The following is a 20,129-nucleotide window of genomic DNA, read 5'->3' as shown; positions in this document are numbered from 1 at the left end:
AAGAAAATTTTGAAGTGGCATTATATGGCTCTAGTCCAACTATCCCTAAACTCGTACAAGCTAGCTTGGGCTCTGTACATTATGTACCATAACCTGGGATTGGGCGCGCCCTCAATGAAAGAGTTTAGCTTTTTCTACAGCATCAGGAAATCCATTCCCGGGTACCACTTCCTGGTTGTCAACATATGGCTGAACAATAAGGGATTGAATGAAGGCAAGATTAGTCATGAACGAGACTGGAAGGAGCCATTTTTCTACATTTATGATGTCAAAAGGACGCGCATTCGTTATCAACCTAGAGCCGAGTAAGCACAATGTCTAGGACGCGTCTTTTCCCTCAGGGTGCGTCTTCCATTTTGTAGCCTTTTCTCTCTTTTCTTTTTGTAACCTCCAATTTTCTTCTCTAGATAAAAGGACTCAGAAAGAGCTAATATGAAGGAAGAAAAAGAGAGCAGTGATGGTATTGCAATATGCTGAGAAGCATTTCAACCTCAAAGATATGATCACTGAGGAGAACTTGAAGAAAATAGGAGCTTTGTCCCCACGAGTGAGTTCTCTCTGCAAATTTCGAGATTTTCATAATGGGAAGCCCATTTTCACTGCCTCTGAGAAATCCAAAGGGCTCCATGCCACATAAATTACTCAGCCAGACATTAATAAAAAGGTGGACTTAGAGCAAGGTAAGGAATTATTATGTATAGGACGCGTCATTACTATATGACGCGCCATTTTTATGCTTACCTTTTCCTTTTAACTTAACCTGACTTATAGACGTTCCTCTACATCTGCGCTTTCATCTTGGGCGCGCCTTATTTTCAGGGCGCGTCTCTTTATAAAATTCTAGGACTGCTATTAGCATGTTACTTATATCTTTCCCATATATCTAATATGCTCTTAGGTAGGACGCATCATCTCTTTAAGGCGCGTCATATTCACATGCATTTTTCATATCTTTGCATTCATTTTACTTGACATCTCTTCATGCACTTACATGTCCTTAAATGTATGCATGTATAATCTTTATATTATACTATGGGCGCGTCCTATTATCTGGACGCGTCTTCTTTATTCGACTAACACTTTTCCATGTTCATATCACAGATATGGCTTCTCTTCCAAAAAAATTTGCTATTGGAGCTTCCAAAAAGCTAAGGGCCAGGAAACAGGCCCCTGCAAAGTCTGATCCAAAGGTTAAAGACCCTACTCCTGCTGTAACTCCTTCTCCTCCACCAAAAATAATTGACACTACTGTGCTTGACATCCCTGAGAAGGAGGAGGACGCGCCCTCAAAGCGTCAGAAAGTAGTGCCAGATGATCAAACCTTTGTGCTTCGATATCTGGGCGCATCCTCAGTCGGCGACTTCACTGAAGATGAAGTTAGAGGCTGGACTTTCAGGACAGAGCAGCAGACAGAGGAGGCAATGGTGAGGGCTGCAGCTGAGTTTCATTTGCACGCCAGGCAAAGTGCTAACATGTCTGCAAGACTCAGGGCGCGTCTTGCTGCCACCGACACTGCAAAGAGGCAAGCTGAAGATAAGATAAAATCTCTGGAAAAGTACATTAATCTGCTTGCCCAAGAAAAGGACGCCGAGATCAAACTCCTGGAGGTGGACAAGACGCGTCTTGAGATGGAGAAAGCTATATTGGAAGGTAATGTCTCCTCTATGGAGAAAATGATGGAGAGTGTTATCACACTGAATTCCACCATGCAGCTAGAGCTTGACACTCTAAACGATGATAGGCTGCATGGGTGGAAAGAGGAGAAAAAGCTGGTTTATCAAAATGGCTTCGCAGATGGGTTCGAAGAATGGTGCTCTGGGTTTATTGCAAATGACCCAGAGTATACTTTTTCAAAGTTTGATGTAGACACCCAAACATGGGTAAATGACTTCAGAGTTAGGGCTGCAGATTCCATTAAGAGCAAAACGATCGTTCTAGGCTTGGAGGAAGAGGACGCGTCCCCTGCTCCTTCTCCGCTTCAGACTCAACCTCCTCCTACAGACAACCAAGAAAAGCCACAGGACGCGCCTCCTGCCTAGGACGCGTCCTTTCTCCATCTTCGAAATTTTATCTTAACGACTTTAAGGGCGCGGGCCCCTTCAAGCTTTGAAAATTGTAATTATCACTTTTGAACTTCATTTGTCTGCACGTTTTATGACGCTTTTTCTGCCTTAATCTTGCAAACTTTTACTCACTTGATTATTTTGTTTTTCATATATTTGGGTGCGTCCTACTATGAGGACGCCTCGCCTTTTGAATCTTGTTGTGTTTATATTATCATCTGTTCAATAGATGTCCTTTAAGGGCGCGTCCTCTCTTTTTGAACGCGTCTTTGTTTGTTTTGGATAGTATAGGAGCATGATACCATGCTGTACTTGTGTATTTAGGCAATGCACAAAGCAAAATGGGGCGCGTCCTAAGAGCATCAACCAAGATAACTTGGGCGTGTCCTTAGCAACAGTACACGTCTTTGTTCCATTTTTACCTTGACCTTGTTGTTCCCTTTAACTGAATTACCACTCAGGGCGCATCCTGTGATTAGGACGCGTCATACAACTAAGTAAATCAACAAATAAACAGCCATTTGGAAAATTTTCAAAGTTTTCATTAATAATGCGCTCTGGTGTCAAAACTGCACCAGTCTCACGGCTACTATACTCTGTGGGGGAAATTATTTTGAAAAAATGACCCTTCAACTAGTTATAAGGTAAATAGTACATGCACTACCCCCTAGGCTAGGAGGAATTTATTTAATTCTAGTCTATAGTCTGGGCATAGACCTAAGTAAAAAAGATATGTAAGGGGGCCAAAGCCGCGCCTTACGGATAATACTTCCGGAGATGTTTCGCGTTCCAATCTCGCGGAACCAGTTTCCCTTCCATATCCTCATGGTGATAAGTCCCTTTCCATAAAATTGCTTTTATCTTATATGGTCCTTCCCAATTAGCTCCAAATACTCCATGCTAGGGATTCTTCGTGTCCGGCATCACCTTCCTGAGCACCAAATCCCATACCTTTAGTAGCTGTCCTTTTACCTTCTTGTTATAATACCTTGCGGCATGTTGCTGATACGCCGCAAGCCTCAGCTGAGAATTCTCCCTTGTTTCTTCCAAAAGATTCAAATGAAGCCTTTGATTAACCTCTGCATCCTCCTCCATGTATCGATCTTTGCGAAGCGACCCCGAACCAACTTCCACGGGGACCATAGCTTCGTAGCCGTAAGTCAGCATAAATGGAGTTTCTCCCGTTATAGATCGTGGAGTAGTGATGTAAGACCACATCACTTTTGCGAGTTCTTCAGGCCAATTCCCTTTACGCTCTTCCAGTTTGGTCTTAAGGGTGTGCTTTATTATTTTATTCACGGCTTCTGTCTGTCCATTACTTTGAGGATGATAGACCGCTACAAACTCCTTCTTAATTTTCAGGTCCTCACATAATTGCCGCAATTCCCTGCTGTCGAACTGCTTCCCGTTGTCAGAGACAAGTTTGTAAGGAATACCAAACCTGCAAACAATGGAATTGAAAACGCAATCTCTGATTTTCTTTGCCGTGATAGTCGATAATGGCATAGCCTCTGCCCACTTAGTAAAGTAGTCAACTGCGACCACCGCATACTTGACATCCCCTTTAGCCTTGGGCAACTATCCAATTAGATCTAGCCCCCACATGGAAAACGGCCATGGGCTTATCATAGTCGTCAAGAGCGTCGCTGGCATAGATGAGTAGTTTGCAAAGCGCTGGCAGCGATCGCATGCCCTGACAAAATTTGTGGCATCCTCTTTAGTTGTAGGCCAATAATACCCTTGGCGCAAAACTTTCATCGCCAACGAGCCACCCCCCGAGTGATTGCCACAGATTCCTTCATGTACTTCCCTTAAGATGTAATTTCCTTCTTCTTCATCAGTACATCTAAGCAGCAGTTGATTGAACCCCCTTTTGTACAGAACTTCGTCGTACATCACATACCTTGCAGCCTGATAGCGGAGTCGACGAGCCTTAAACTTATCTTCGGGGAGTGTTCCCTTGTGAATGTAGGCCAGAATGGGCGTCATCCATATTTCCTTGGGAGCCTCATCCACTTGCATAATTTCTATCTTTGGGATACTAGGAATCTCCTGGATTTCAAGGGGTATGGATCCTAATACCACAGCCTCTTGTTGCGACCCCATCTTTGCTAGAGCATCTGCGTTACTGTTCTTCTCCCGCGACACACATTCCAACCTAACTTCTTTGAACATTCCAATCAGGCGCTGTGTGCATCTCAAGTATAATTCTGTTTGTGGGCCTCACGCTTGAAATCCCCCGTTCACCTATTTCACCACTAGCTCTGAATCACTCCTCGCAATTAGGTTTCGCACTCCCATTTCCAAAGCGATCTTTAGGCCATTAATCAACGCTTCATACTCCACATCATTATTTGTTGCATAAAACTTGAAATGAATTGCGCTCATCAGATGATGGCCTTCTGGAGACACGAGTACTAAACCCGTACCTGCTCCTCCATTGTTAACTGCCCCATCCACATGCAAGATCCACCAGGGATGTGGAAATTCCTCCAAAGACTCCTCAACATGAGGTGGATGTAGCGTCACTAAAGCTTTGTCATCAACTTCAGAATCAAATTCCAACAAAAAATAGCTAAGGCTTGCCCTTTAATCGTTGTCTGGGGCACATATTCCAAATCAAACTGTCCCAACTCCACAACCCACTTCAGCATTCTTCCCGATGACTCTGATTTGTGAAGGACTTGCCGTAGCGGGTATGCCATATGAACTTCAACTCTATGGGCCTGGAAATATGGCCGTAATTTCCTTGATGCAAGGATCAAGGCATAAACCTGCTTTTCCATGCTTGTGTAGCGAGTTTCAGCATCGTGCAACCGCTTGCTCACGTAGTACACTGGTGACTGCCGCCCATCTTCCTCTCTTACTAGAACTGCGCTGATTGAATACTCAGACACTGCGAGGTATAGTACTAGAGATTCTCCATCTAATGGTTTTGACAGCATGTGAGGGTTTCTCAGTTGCTCCTTGATCTTTCTGAAAGCCTTTTCACATTCCGGTTCCATGCAAAGTCTTTCCCTGCAAACTTAATCGCCTTGAAGAATTCTTTGCATCTGTCAGAAGATTTGGAAACAAATAGATTCAGCACGGTGATCCTCCCAGTTAAACTTTGCACTTGTTTCACATTGGTGGGCGATTTCATATCTAACAGTGCCTTGACCTTTGTAGGGTTGGCCTCAATTCCCCTATGGTTGACGATGAACCCGAGAAACTTGCCCGACTCCATGCCGAACACACACTTTTATGGGTTCAACTTCATCTGAAACGTCCTTAGTTAGTTATACATTTCCATTAGGTGTTTGATATGATCATTCGCCACTTTGGACTTTACCAGCATATCATCCACGTACACCTCCATGGTTCTCCCAATTTGGTTCTTGAACATCATGTTTACCAACCGCTGGTAGGTTGCGCCAGCGTTAATCAAACTAAACGGAATTCCTATGTAACAGTATAACCCCCTGTCAGTGATGAAGGATGTATGCTCTTGATCAGGACCGTACATCAGAATTTGATTGTAACCAGAGTATGCATCCATAAAACTCAGCAGGGCATGCCCTGCTGTCGCGTCAACCAACTGATCAATTCGTGGGAGCGGAAAGCTATCCTTTGAAAAGGCCTTATTGAGATCTGTGAAATCCACACACGTCCTCCACTTCCCGTTTGACTTTTTCACAAGCACTGGATTTGCAAGCCATTCGGGGTAGAAGGATTCTTTGATTAGTCCCAGCTCCAACAACCGGTCTACTTCTTCATTTAATGTTATCACCCTTTCCCCGCTCACTGGGCGGCATTTTTGACGTATGCCCGTACAATTCGGGAAGATATTCAACCGGTGACACATTACTCCTGGGTCGATTCCCACCATGTCTGAATGACTCCATGCGAAGACATCAAGATTTGTAATTAAGAAGCGGGTAAGACTTTCCCTTATCTCATCACCTAACTGGGATCCCACTTTCAAAACCTTGTTCGGGTCATCTTTGCCGACCGGAATAGATATTGTGTCTTCGGCCGGTCCCGTCTTTTCGGCGGGCTTAGGGATCCTGGGATCCAAATCGAAATCAAAGTCTCGCTTCTTCCACACTACGGATCCTCGAAACATTCCCCAACATCAAAACAGAAGTCCCGGTGATACGGGTTTCCTCCTCCTCTGGGCCTTCCATGAAATAGTGGGCATGAACCTCTCCACTTGGTTTTGTATGAATGTCCTCCGTTCCCTCAAATGGAAGGCCCTTCCCCTCGTATCTTCTCCTACGGAATTCCTTAACAGCCTTGTGATAGCAGTCGCGTGACTCGTATTGAGACCCTATCAGACTGCCTACTCCGTTAGATGTTGGGAACTTTATCATCAAGTGATGTATCGAGGTTATCACCCGGAACGCTCGTAACCAAGGTCTGCCGACCAACACGTTGTGCGCGGAATCCTGGTCCAGCACTTTGAAATCTATTATTTGAGTGACCGACAAAGCTTCTTCCCCGAGTGTGACGGGAACCTAACCAAACCCATAACTCTCACTGCTTCTCCAGTAAAGCCATAGACGTGCGCATCTTCAAAATACATATCGCTATCCGGGAAACCAAATTTTTTGTATGTGCTGTAATATAAGATGTTCGCAGAACTCCCGTTGTCCAGGAAGACCCGATGCACGTTCATTGCCCCAATAAGCATAGTTATTACCAGTGCATCGTTATGGGGATGATGTACCCATCTTGATTCTCTCTCCCTGAACGTAATATCAGCTGAATCTCCTTTGAATATTTTTGGAGGTCTATCTTCCAAACTATGAATGTTGGTGAGTGGCGGATGCCGTGCCTCTCTCGCAATTCTTTCCAATGCTCGATTACTATCACCAATAAAAGGGTGTCCTCCAAAAATTGCCCTGATACTGCCAGCCCTCTCAACCTTAACTTCCGCTATTTTTTCAGCATCTTCCACCTGCATGGGTTGTCTTTCATCCTTATCCTTGTCATCGCTTCCCCTACGTCGTTTCACCTTGTCAATCCATTCTCCCAGGTACCCAACCTTGATCAATTCCTCAATTTCATCTTTTAGGTGACGACACTCGTGGGTGTCATGGCCGGTAGACTCATGGTAATCACAATATTTCTTCTTGTCTCTACTCTGCCATGAAGTTAGACGGTCTGGTTTCTTGAAGATTCCTCTGATATCCCCGGTAGTGATTCCCGGGCCTTCCTCACAGAAGGGCATGCTCGTGCTCGCGGTGCCGTACCCTGTCATCCCTTTGGAATGTAGGGGGCATACGCGTTGTATAACGGGGCCTCGCTTCTCCAGAGTTTCCTTCCTTTTGTCATTCTACCAGTAACATCCTCAAATTGTCATCTTCCAACCTTATGCCAAGCCTTCTTTTCAAGGTTGAAAAATCTCTTCCTTCCTCATCTTGATTCTGAGTGTTCTCCGCACGACGACGCTCATCCATCGTTCGCCCAGACCTATGTGGGTGTGGTACCACCTGGTTACCAAGGCGAGGCCTTTCCCTACCATCAGTATCCTCATCGACAAGCTCCACAATAGGTTCTACATCATCAGAATATTCTAAGCGCCGCGGAGTGATTCGCGGATTTTCTCCGCTGCCCTGGGTATCTCCTTCAACTACTGGCGCCTTCCCCACAGCATGGCCGTGACGGGGAAAACGACGACCTCTCCTCGTTCTCCGACGCTTCACCGTATTCAGTCTTGAGTGAAAACTATTAAGAGTATCCCTCATGCGGTACAGCTGCTCCAAGATATCAGCGTTACTGATCAGAACCGGAGGTGTCCCCCCCCCACATCCGGAGCTCTCGGTGGATCTGCCATGTTTCTGGAAATGTAGGGTTCATGGCGAGTGTAGCCTCCCCCGCCTTCTCCTTTAGATCTGCTATCACTTCCATCACCATTGTAAGACATCTTTTACTCCTAAGATTACGATCTTAATTAGCACCCCTCCTTCTAGTGCCAATTTATTGACGGAGGAATCTGGTAACAACAAAGATTGAGGTTTTTCGCCGGAATTAAGATCTATGATGGTGGTTCTTTGCCGGAAAATCAAGCGATTTATGGTGGTTTATGGTTGTTTCAGGCTGAGATTGATCAGAGTAAGTGGTGGCCCTCTTATCAGTTCTCAACTTCTTACCCTCTCAATGTTCCTACGTACCCTTTATATAGGGATCAAGCCTGACGTAGTTCTTGTGAAACAAGAAATCTAATGGGCTTAGACTTCTTATTCCTAGGCCTGGTAGAAGCCCATCCAAAGTCCGTCTTCCGCTAGCTTTAGGAGTGTCCAACTATGAGGCCCAACCGCGAAGGCCCAGGGCTCGTCCGTAATCGCAGGACTTCACGGATAGTGCATCTCCCTGCACAAGGATAACACCCCGCTACAGCTATCTCCCTTGATTTACGGACATAGGTATAGCCACGGTTCACCCCAAGTGTCGGACGCATCCCTGTCCCCGAATGAGGATAACCCACCAGATAACAGGACAGGTGATCCCAAGCTCTTGGGTGCAAAGTGCAGGATGACTCCAGAGTTCTCTAACGAGGACACCCGTTGAATACAAGAACAGAGTTCCCAAAGCATACACCAATGTTAACCCCGCATCTCCAACGAGGACACCCGTTGAATACAGGAGGAGGCCTTCAACCATCAGGCATACCCCTGGAGGCTTTCAAGCTTTTCACGGACATCCCCTTCCTTGACCGTCTCATGGAGGGAATTCTTCAAAGAATACCTGCAACAAATACGTTAGTAAAAACAATCTCCATTGTTCCTCTCCATGCAAGTTTTATCCTGAAGTCACCATTAAGGATACATAGACCAAGCACAGGACGTGTCCTAAGACACTGGGCGCGTCCCTACCTCTATGAACCCTGTATTGTCTCTTTAGAAACCGTTACACACAACATTGCAATACTGAGGGCGCGTCCTCAGCAAGACAGGCGCGTCCTCCAACTTCTATTGCCACAAAACCACAATTATCAAGTACTTTCAGCAAGACTGACGCGTCCACCACGATTGGGCGCGTCCTTCCCTAATCATGCACTCCCAAGCTTCACAATTACTAGACCATTAAACATCTCCTCAAAGGTAGGCGTGTCCTACGTGCCTGGACGCGTCCTAACCATCCACGATGCAATACCGGTTTTGACTGTACTTAATCCACATTTGACCCGAGTTAATCCAATGCCAAATTTTGGGTATAACGAATAGGAAGTACCTAAGAAGTTTGTTATCCATGGAAATTAGATGTGAGTCTAAAATAAAGTTATACTGGACTTTAGAGCAACAACAGCAAGAAATCTCTGAATTCTCTGCAAAATTCAAGAAATCGCACCTGAGATTTACAGTGGTATAGATCATTAAAAAAACTTCTTACTGTTCGACGAATCTGTAGTAGCATTTTATGTCCTTGGTCCCTCCTTGGTTATCTGATTCACATATGTCCTATGACTACGTGGCTTTAATTGCATTTTATTCTCCATATATTCATCAAGTGACCACTTTTTTTCACCATCTAAATATAATGCATTTCCTCGTATAATTCAAAAAATTGCACCAGCTAAAAATTTACCTAATTGCTTTTCTCAGATTTTACCACACACAAAAGATATGAAAAAGGAGGTTGTTAATTGCTTTTCTTAGATTTTACCAACAAGAAGAAAAATCAAGGCCAACAGTGTTTCTGGAAACGCATGTTCTAAAACTAGCGCATAATTTGGACAGTCAATATCTCTTTTCATTTGATGACCTTGTTTTAGTGACCGGCGGGGGAGATTCAGGTCAATTGGCACTGTACTCAACTTAAGTAAGTAATTTAGGAAGAATCCGCTCACAAATGATTGATTTGCAGGATTGAACTATAGGAATTGCAGTAAAAGTGCATGAGTTACAGACCTGAAATATAAAATAAGTTGATAATTTTATTTTTATTTAGCACTACTTAGAAATCTGTTGTATATAGCTAGTTAATAAAGGCACCATAACATATTGTCTAGATGATTTCTTCAAGTAACCAGAACAATAACGAATTGAAAAAAAAGTTATAAGCAAACCAATTAACCATATGCAACATACAGAAGAAGAATAGAAACACTAGTTATAACACAATATGTCACCAAACTTTCATAGAATTTAATTCAATATCAATGTACAAACAGTTGCTTAAAAACCAATTACATTTACAATTTGTTTTTGAAAAGGAAAAGGGCCTCGTTAAAACCCCATAAGAGCAAAACCCAATGGGAAAAAGCTCAAGGGGGAAAAAGAGTGCCCTACTTAGTACATGAATTCATCGTTTTACGTAGCCTAATAAGCAGATAGTTGGAGCCTCTTGTTGACTTTGTGAGTCCCCAATGCCATAAGCCTTTTCCGCAAACTTGACTTTCCCTTTGATTGTGCCTGGCACCTTGGCTGCTCCTTTACTGGTTTTTGGAAATCGATGACTTGAATCTTTTTTGTTTGCTTAGCCTCTCTAACTCGATTGTATGACTCGTGTAACTTTTTCCTGGAAGCTTCGAATCTTGAACTGTAATCTTCTTGCATCTTCTTATCTGCCACAGCTAGTTGATTCGTATAATCCAAACTCATCTTGTCCTCTCGCCACATAGGTTGGCAAGCTGGCTTGGACGCTACCAATCTGAAATCAATATCAGCATTCTTCTTGTTATCCACCATCTCAGGTCTATGCATATGATCCATTCCTGTCCTGTTCTTTGGCTGCAAGGGTTCGTGTGACTGATGCCTTTTGGCCTCCAATCGTATATCAGTATCAGCTTTCCTCTTGTTATCCACCACACCAAGCTCTTTTGTATGATTCAGGATCTTCATGCCCTTATGCCTTGAGGCTTCCAATTTCAAATCAAAATCAGCTTTCTTCTTGTTTTCTACCACAGCAAGTCGAGTCGTATTATACAGCTGCATCGTATCCTTTGACTGCATAGGTTGGCAAGTTGATTTGTGCGAGTCCTGCATCTTCTGTCTCGAGGCCTCCAATTTCAAATCAAAATCAGCCTTCCTCTTGTTTTCAACCCCAGCAAATCGCGTCGTATTATATAGCTCCTTCAACTCCAACTCCTTTCCTCTACCATGATTTCCATAAAGATGCTTAGCCTTCTTGTCCACCCCAGAATCTTGATCACACCTACAATCAATCCCAACTTCATTAACCGCAGTTGACTGTTCTTCTCCGCCTTCAAGTAACGGATCATCGAGAATACCATCCAACTTATAATTACACGTCTCATCGAAGTCGAAAGCAAAATCGTCAAGAGGAGGGCATGCCAACCCCTCCCACGAAAAATCATCACTATCACCATAGCCAAATTCCATATTCTCTCTCACTCTCTTACTCTCTCTCTCTCTCTCTCTCCCACTTTTCTCTTTTCTCTCTTCTCTCTCACTCTCTCTAATTTATGTGGAGTCTGAAAATACAATATGGAATTCTATTTCTCCGTCTGTTATGGTTTATATATGAGCGCAGTCACTTACATTATAATTACTTTGTTGTCACGTAATTGTGTATAACAACTTTCCTAGGATCTAGGAAGTGAAAGATTTTCTGGATATGCATGTAATGAATCTCTTAATGCCCAACTCACATTAAGTCGATCATTTAATTTTTCTAATTATCTTTTACCTTCAAATTAGTTGTATTATTTTATGAATCATAGTTGGATTTTAGTTAGTTTTCTATATTTTATTCATGTTTACTTTTATGTAATTTAAATAAAATTCAGATTTTGTCTCAACACTTTCTTCACTATCCTGTTCTAAGAATATTGGTAAATTTTTGTTTGGAATTTTATTTTCTAATTATTTTAAAAATCATAACTTTAAGTTTTTTAGTAATATTGTTTTTTTTAGTAATATTGTTTAATTATGAAAATTTTATTTTAAAATTTTAACATTATGTGAATTTAGTAACTTTTTCCACGACATGCAAGATTTTATCTCTACACATTTCTAATAACAATCCTATACTCAAATTACTGAATGGAGCACTTTCTAGTATCTTTTTTTTTATTATTTTAATGAAAATTATTTATATGTCATAAATTATTTATAAGTTACTTTTATTTTTATTATTATATTTTTAAAAACTCATAAGTCACTCATTATATCCTATATATAATTGGAATAAGGGAGATAATGTGGTTAGTGGTATGGTCGTCAAGGGTAGGGATGTAAATTCCTAAATACTATTAAATTAATTATTTAATTAATTCAGGTCGATTCCCCGCGAGTACAAAAAATTAACTTAATACTCCCTTCGTTTCATATTAGTAGTTCACTTTCAAAAAATAACACATATTAAGAAAATTTATTATTGTTTGGTTGTACTTAAATGAGTATAATATATGGTATAAAATTGATCTTGAAAATATAAATTAAAGATATGTGGAGTAAAGTTGATTTTGAAAATATAAAGTAGATTAAATTTTACATTGAAAGTTAAAATAGACAACTATTTTAAAATATTTTTTTTTCTGAAAATGGGTTACTAATATGAAACGGAAGGAGTAATATTCTTAGATTTATTTTTAATAAAATGATTAAAGTTTGATTATCAACCAATGATGCATTTTATTTTATCTATGACCACAAGCACACGGTGTCTATTGTTAGCAGAGAATGGCCAGCGGGTCGTATCCACAAGGAGACACATTTTATCAATTTCAATTCAATTATCATAGATTGTTTCAAGAACAACGAATATAAGAAAATATTAATTACTAAACTAATATCAATTAAATAGACTAATATAATATATAAAAAACCTAGGGCAATCAGGTTCACCATGTTCACACAATAACTCGCTTCTAAGTTAAAGCAATTAAAGTTGTCGCGTAACTATGTTGTCAATCCCTCTCAAGTATCAACACTCTCGAAACATGCTTACACAAATAATAATTTTTAGTAATTCAGTTAATCAGGTAATTAAAGCCGTGTTAATCTCTCTCGAGCATCAACGCCCTCAGAAATTCAATTGATGCTCTCACACTCAAATTCAATTATGCTAATCGTATGTGTGCCTCTAATAAGTATATCTCTCGATTATACTCATATTGCATAGAATCAATTCATGATATCGTCGACCGATTACATAAATCAATAATTAAAACATATCAATTAGAATTACACATAACCCATCAAACCACTGTGAAAATCATGCCAGAATTATGGTGCAAACATGGCTCCCCCTTAAGTTGTAGAAACAACTACTCACTAATAATTAAATAATTAAAACAACTAAAATAACAAAGAAACATGATTAAACTAATAAGAATACATAAAATATTTGGATAGGAAAATCTTAAATCCTCCCTGTCACATGGGAAAGTCGTGGTATCCCTCCATCTCTATCCAACCCTAGCTAGCCAAAATAAAAATGAAAGTAACATATGTCTCTATTGTATCTAATATAAAAACTAATTCTAATAATAAAATCTGATTTCTATTTCTAATAATAAAAATATTTTAATGAATTAAGCCAAATACAAATAGGTTTCCTAAATTGAATAAGATTCTTTAATTAAAATTTGTAGCTCTGTTTCTCCTCTGGGTAATTCTAGTTGGATTCTTCTTGTTGACCCACTTCTGAATAAAAGAGGATTCCATAAGTTTCGAGTGGACTTCGTTCAAATGGACTCTTGAAACTCGAGATATGCCCCAAACAATATAGTCAACTCGTGCAGCCCAATATATACAAATTTTCTTCTAATTTAACTCCAAATTAGCTCTTTAAGTCCAAATCCTTCCAAATATAGGAATCCTATCTTTTCTGCAATAAAATATTAAATAAATGTCGAGTTAATGCAAAATACAATTAAATATGATAATAAAATAAGATAGAATATATATATATATTCTATCAACCAATATCAATAAATATCTTAATATTGTTTTAGAAAAACTATATTAAAATTGAATATATATAAATTTTCAAAATTTTATATTTTAATTATAAAAACATTATTAAAAAGAAAACACATGCATCACATGTGGTTTAAGCTAGTAATACAAAATTACCCAAACACACATTTTAAGCTCCCAACTTATTACGTTAAATCATTTTAAGTCATAAATCACAATTTGAAATTAAGCCAAACCGACTCTTAAACAAAATTGACAACTTTTAAAGTATAAGTATTAAAATAATTTTTTCCACGACATGCAAGATTTTATATTTCATAAAACTTTTTGAGTGCGTTCTCCAAACATTTCTAAGAACAATACTATACTCAAATTATTGAATGGAGTATTTTCTACTCTGTTACTTCTTGACAAGAGTGATTCTGAAGATGAACATCAAGTGGAAAATGTTTGTTTTATGGTTTTCAAGAATTTAACAAAAAACGAGCTTAGGTAAATACCGATATCTATGTCATCGCTCCGACTTAATTTTGCTCTTAACTTTATAATAGTTTATTAAATTTAAATATTGAATAGGGATATACAAGAGACTGATCTTTTAAGGGTCATGAAGATGGAGGATATATAGAAATGGTTTTTCAAACATTTGAACTAGCTGCTGAAACAGAATGAATCAGTGAAGCATATATCTTTTAAAAATGGATGGTAATCTAATTCATTTCCTCGTGCTCTGTACGTACGTTTGAAGTATTTTTTTGAATATGTATATGTACTATTAATACATCATTAAAATATAAGAATATCCTTTTTATTCTAAGAATCGAACGTTCTCTCCTTTGATCTAGAATTTTTTAAATGGAATCTCGGTATTTATGTTCTTTGTATTTGGTTCCAAATTAATCTTGAACGACTTGAAGAATCTATTCATATCATCTCTCGGTACAATGGTCGTTTCAGTTTGCAGCAGGCGCAAACTTCTGGTTCATCTCTTAAGCAATATTAGCAAGCTGATAGAGCTAGCAATTGAATGAAATAGTCTTGGTGACCCTGTTATTCTTGGATACTATGATATGTTGTCTTTTGATGGGGCTCCGATTTGAGGAGTACTTTTTGGAGATTCATGTCATTAGGACAACTTCCTAACTCTAACACTATTGCTGCTTTAAAATCAGCTTAAAATAGATATGTCAATTTTAACTATAGTTTCATGTCATAAACTTAAATATGTGCTTTTAATTCTTAGAGCTCCTTCACCTATTTGTTTTCATATTTACTCTGGATTGCTGATTCTATACAAACTTCAGAATGTATAATCATTTAACTTCATATATTTATATAAATATATCTTGATCCTTGCAGTTTACTTAAAAGTAAGCCTGAAAGTTGGCGTGATGAGCCCTCTTTCGACCTTAGAGGAGTTGACGACACAAAGTATTCATTTACTCACCGGATCACTCATGCAATTAATTTTCAGAACTAAATAAATGAGCTTGTTGTTAAGCTGAGAGATCTTTTAGGAGAGAGCTTAGGTTGTGTTTATTTGGTGAGAATTGAATGAAAAATCATAAATAAATTTTTTGAAGAAAGAAAAATGTTTGAGTGAATTAATCGTGAATGAAGAAGACTAGATTTTCTATGATGAGTATTTGTAGGGAAAATGATAAAAAAAAAGTGGCATGGAACATTACTTTCAAAATATGTGGGGTAAAGTTCTAATTCAAATAATTTGAAATGGAATGGAAAAAAATGGCTAGCATTTAATCGATATAATTACACTTCGACAAAAGTTCGATAAATTAAATGTATACAACAGGAGAGGAATGAATTGTGAGAGTTACCATTTCAGAATGTTTAATATGGAATGTGTAGTTGTAGAAATGTGTGTTCGTGTGTGTATATAAATTAATTGGGATTAATAACTGATTAATCGTTGTTCAGTGACTCACTGTATTGATTTTACACTAATCGGGTTAAAAAACATTTTTTGTAAAATCAATTAGAAATTGAATAAATCGGTCAAAAATCGGTTAATCGGTCAAAAATCGGAATTAATCAGTCAAAATTTAGAAAATATATATATATAAATTATTTTATAATAACTTCAATTAGTTAACTTGTAAGTTTGCTATCTCTTATTTTAAAATTTTATTATAGAGTTACTTAAATCTATATTATGTATACAAAATAATTATATATATAGAAAATAATATTAAATTGATCCCGATTACTGATCCGATTAATCACTCCGATTAATCCCCGATTATCCGATTAATCCCTGTTCGGTACCTCCACCGATTAGTTCTGAATCCCGTCTTTTAGAACACTGGTTTTGAATGGTATTTGATTGGATTTATACGCTTGACTTGTCTTCAGCAGTGAAATGTGTGCTTTAGTTTGTGTGGAGAAGTGACTTATAAAAGAATTGTTTTAGGTTGTGTGGAGAAGTGACTTATAAAAAAATTATTGTTGGAGATTTTTTTTATTATTATTAATTTGGTGAGAGACGAACTCGCGATCCTTCATATCAATGCATTGGTCCTTAATACTGGACGGCTCGCACTCTCGTTGGAGATCCTTTTTGAGTGAATACAAAACTTATAATTATTTTGCTTAATATCATTCGAATACTTATAGATTATATATTTATATATATTTTATAGGATTTTATTCTCATATTTCTAGTATTTTGTATTTCATTGGATATTTATTAATTAGAGTTTGATGTTTTATTGCAGGAAACAAAGAATTCCTAAAGTTGGAAGAACTGGAGAATAATGACTCTAATTTGGAGATAAATCAGAACGAAATTCGGAATTGAAGAGCATCTCACACACAGTTGATTGTTAGGCCATAACTTGAGTTCTAGATGTTAGGATTGGGCGATTTTACAGCCCACACGAAGATAATAGAAAAATCTACAATTCAAAGGTGGCACATGTCGGGAAAAAACTATAGTACGATGACTAAATTAACACAATGAGGCAGTTATATAATGAATAACAAGAACAAGGCAAATCACTAATAACGAAAATAAGCCACGAAGGTTGAAAATATAAAATAATTAGATTCTGCTAAATAATATAAGACAAGAAAGAAAGCTTATCGTAATGAAGTTTTCACAACTGAGTCACCAATCCCTCAAGAGGAAGAGGCTGTTCTTGAAGAGATTATTTCTCCCACTTACTGTGTTCAGAGTCTGCAATAACCCTCCCAGGATAAAATAGCAACAGAACACCGGGCTCACCGCAGCGCGATGCTCAATGGAGATCAGACGTAAGTCTCCCGAAAAACCTATCTATGTATGTATGTATATTTTTCAGAGAAAGAGAGAGAGAAGGGAGATGATGAGGCTGCTAGGGTTTTCCAGATGTCTATCCCTCTTGTCATCAAACACATTTTTCTTTTTTTTAATCCCAAAAAAAACGTAACTTATTAGTTTTAATCAACATAAATATTTTACTTAAACCTTATTTCAATATGAATATTTTTTAGAATGTAACAGTTAGACATGCCCAATTTACCAAGCCCAGGCCCATAAATTATAGGCCCACTAACAAAGTCTAACACATAATATTTATATTAAAATATTATATTAAGTCAGTATTTATTTAATTAAAATAATAGTAAAATCCCTCGCCCAGGTCGCCTCGCGTACGAGAGACACCGAGACATTCGCCCAAATCACCCATTGACTTGACTCCACCCGAGTCGTGTCATGTCATGGTAAGGCGAGGCGAGGCGGCGGCGGTGCGCGCGTGTGTGTGCACGAGGCCCAGACAATACCCATGCATACCCACATGCCTTAGTAGTTGTGCACGACACTTGCATGTTATACAATATAAAGCCATCAACTCTCTTTTACCATATCAATATGGTACTTAAGTTTTTACAACTTAATCAACCACAAACCCATTTCAAGCTAGCCATTACAACTCCATTTATTTATGGATTCCACTAAGAAAATGTTTTAGATCCAAACATGAAAGTTTGAGTCCTCTTAGAAAGGAACAAACTTCCAACTATAAGTCATTTTTAAAAACCCAGCAAGAATTCATGGCCATGAATTTATATTCATGCCCATGAATCTCTGCTGTGTCCCAGAAAAAATTCATGGCCATGAATTTATATTCATGTCCATGAATCTCTGCTGTAACTCAAGTTGGTTCCATTTTCTAACAATCCCCCACAAATCCATACAAAAATACATATTTGATTTTATCATGACTTGTTTTTCAGAGTCGGTACCCTTCCGGGTTTGAACCTTCCTAAGTCCTCTACTTCGATGGCTACCAGATATAGATAGAATATTTCACCTTAAATCTTTATCCGTGTATTGTAACCACACTCCATAGATGACGAAAAGTCAAAGGCTATGGTCAGATCTACGGCTTTGAGACGTTATGGTCGTGTCTCTATCCTGTTCGTCGAATGCTTCGAGGAATAACCCTTTCCTCTAATTGCGACCTCACAATAATATTCGCTTAGATGGGCATCTCCAAAGATGTACTGCTACATCTCGTCTTACGACTTAACCCCATTCAGAGTTCTAAAAACTCTTGCTATACGAGCAGTTTCAGTACCTTTTGAGGTTTCAAGGGGATAAACTCAGATACATAAGTATCAATCTATAAATAGTAAAGGTACTACCGATTCATCCTTACAACTTATTATTACCACATTAAATACACTTCGAGGGATCTCCTCTCAGGTGTATTGGGTTGCCGCTATAGATGAACCATGATGGGTTATCAGTCTCATCCCCAACCTCGACTTAAGGACCACAGCATGCTCAAGCCCCTTAGTCAAATGATCAGCTATATTATCCTGAGTTCCTATGAACTCTATAGCAATAATCCTACCAGACACAAGACCCCTTATAGACTTAAGTCTAACTTGGATGTGTCTCTTTTTTTAGCATTATACTTAACACTTCTGACTTTGTCGATAGTTGTACGGCTATCATAATGAACAGAAATGGCAGGAAGCGGCTTGCTTACTACAGGTAACATACTCATGAGTCCATATAACCATTCAGCCTCCATCCCCGTGGCATCAAGTGCACACAACTCAGCCTCAAAAGTAGCCGATTAATCAAAGTCTGTCTAGAAGACTTCCAGGACACTGCTCCACCCGCAAGGGTAAACACATATGCAGTCACTCCATTGGAACCAGATTTCTTAGCTATCCAACTTGCATCAGACGGTGATAACCAGAACATTGAAGATGACAGAGACGATGATCAAACTCCTCCACCAAGTCCAAATCAACAAATTGCTGGATCGACACCATCCACGGGAGGAAGCAGCAGTTCAGGGGGAGCACCATGAAAGATGCGGAGTCTGGATAATATTTATGAAGCTACAAGTACGGTACTAACATCCTTTGATTATTCCTTATTTTGCTTAATGGCTGAATGTGATCCAGTTACATTTGAGGAAGCTTTTGAAGAAAGCAAATGGAACAAAGCCATGGATGAGGAAATTGGCGCAATCAAGAAAAATGATACATGGGAGCTCACAGATCTTCCAGAAGGACATAAAGCAATTGGCGTGAAGTGGGTCTACAAGACAAAGACAAATCAGGTTGGTGAAGTGGAAAAGCACAAGGCGAGGCTAGTGGCTAAAGGCTATAAGCAGCAATCTGGCATTGACTATGATGAGGTGTTTGCTCCAGTTGTATGAGTTGACACCATCAGACTTCTTACAGCAATTGCCGCTCAAAATCAATGGAAGATTTTTCAGATGGAAGTGAAGTCGGCATTTCTAAATGGTTATCTCGAAGAAGAAGTCTATATTGAGTAGCCTCCCGGATATGTTCAGAAAGGCCGGGAAAACAAAGTCTACAGACTGAAGAAAACCTTATATGCTTTGAAGCAAGCTTCGCGAGCATGTAATACAAGGGTTGATGAATATTTTCAGAGAAATGGCTTCGTGAAGAGTCCATACGAGCATGCCCTCATACAAAGACAAATTCAGGGGGAGATATTATAATCATGTGCTTGTACGTGGACGATATGATCTTTACTGGAAACAATCCTGGTATGTTTGATGATTTTAAGAAAGTTATGACTAACGAATTTGAGATGATAGATATTGGTCAAATGTCATACTTTCTTGGAGTCGAGGTGAAACAAAGCAAATATGGGATTTTTATGTCTCAGAAAAAATATGTGGAGCAAATTTTAAAGAAGTTCAGA

The 20,129-nt window shown here is 39.0% G+C and overlaps 1 protein-coding gene across 1 annotated transcript; it reads right to left on the bottom strand.

Annotated features, from left to right (window-relative positions):
- Nucleotides 1–4,310: 4,310 nt before the first annotated feature.
- Nucleotides 4,311–5,008, bottom strand: LOC141665647 (uncharacterized). The gene is made up of 2 exons (XM_074471635.1): nt 4,752–5,008; nt 4,311–4,650 (listed from the first exon to the last, which is right to left on the bottom strand). Exons 1-2 carry the CDS (start codon nt 5,006–5,008, stop codon nt 4,311–4,313), a joined length of 597 nt encoding a protein of 198 aa, XP_074327736.1.
- Nucleotides 5,009–20,129: the final 15,121 nt, after the last annotated feature.

This window comes from Apium graveolens, chromosome 6 (genome assembly GCF_009905375.1).
Source record: "Apium graveolens cultivar Ventura chromosome 6, ASM990537v1, whole genome shotgun sequence".
NCBI lineage: Eukaryota > Viridiplantae > Streptophyta > Magnoliopsida > Apiales > Apiaceae > Apium > Apium graveolens.
Note: the sequence above shows the minus strand (reverse complement) of the source record. Positions and strands in the feature narration are given on the sequence as shown.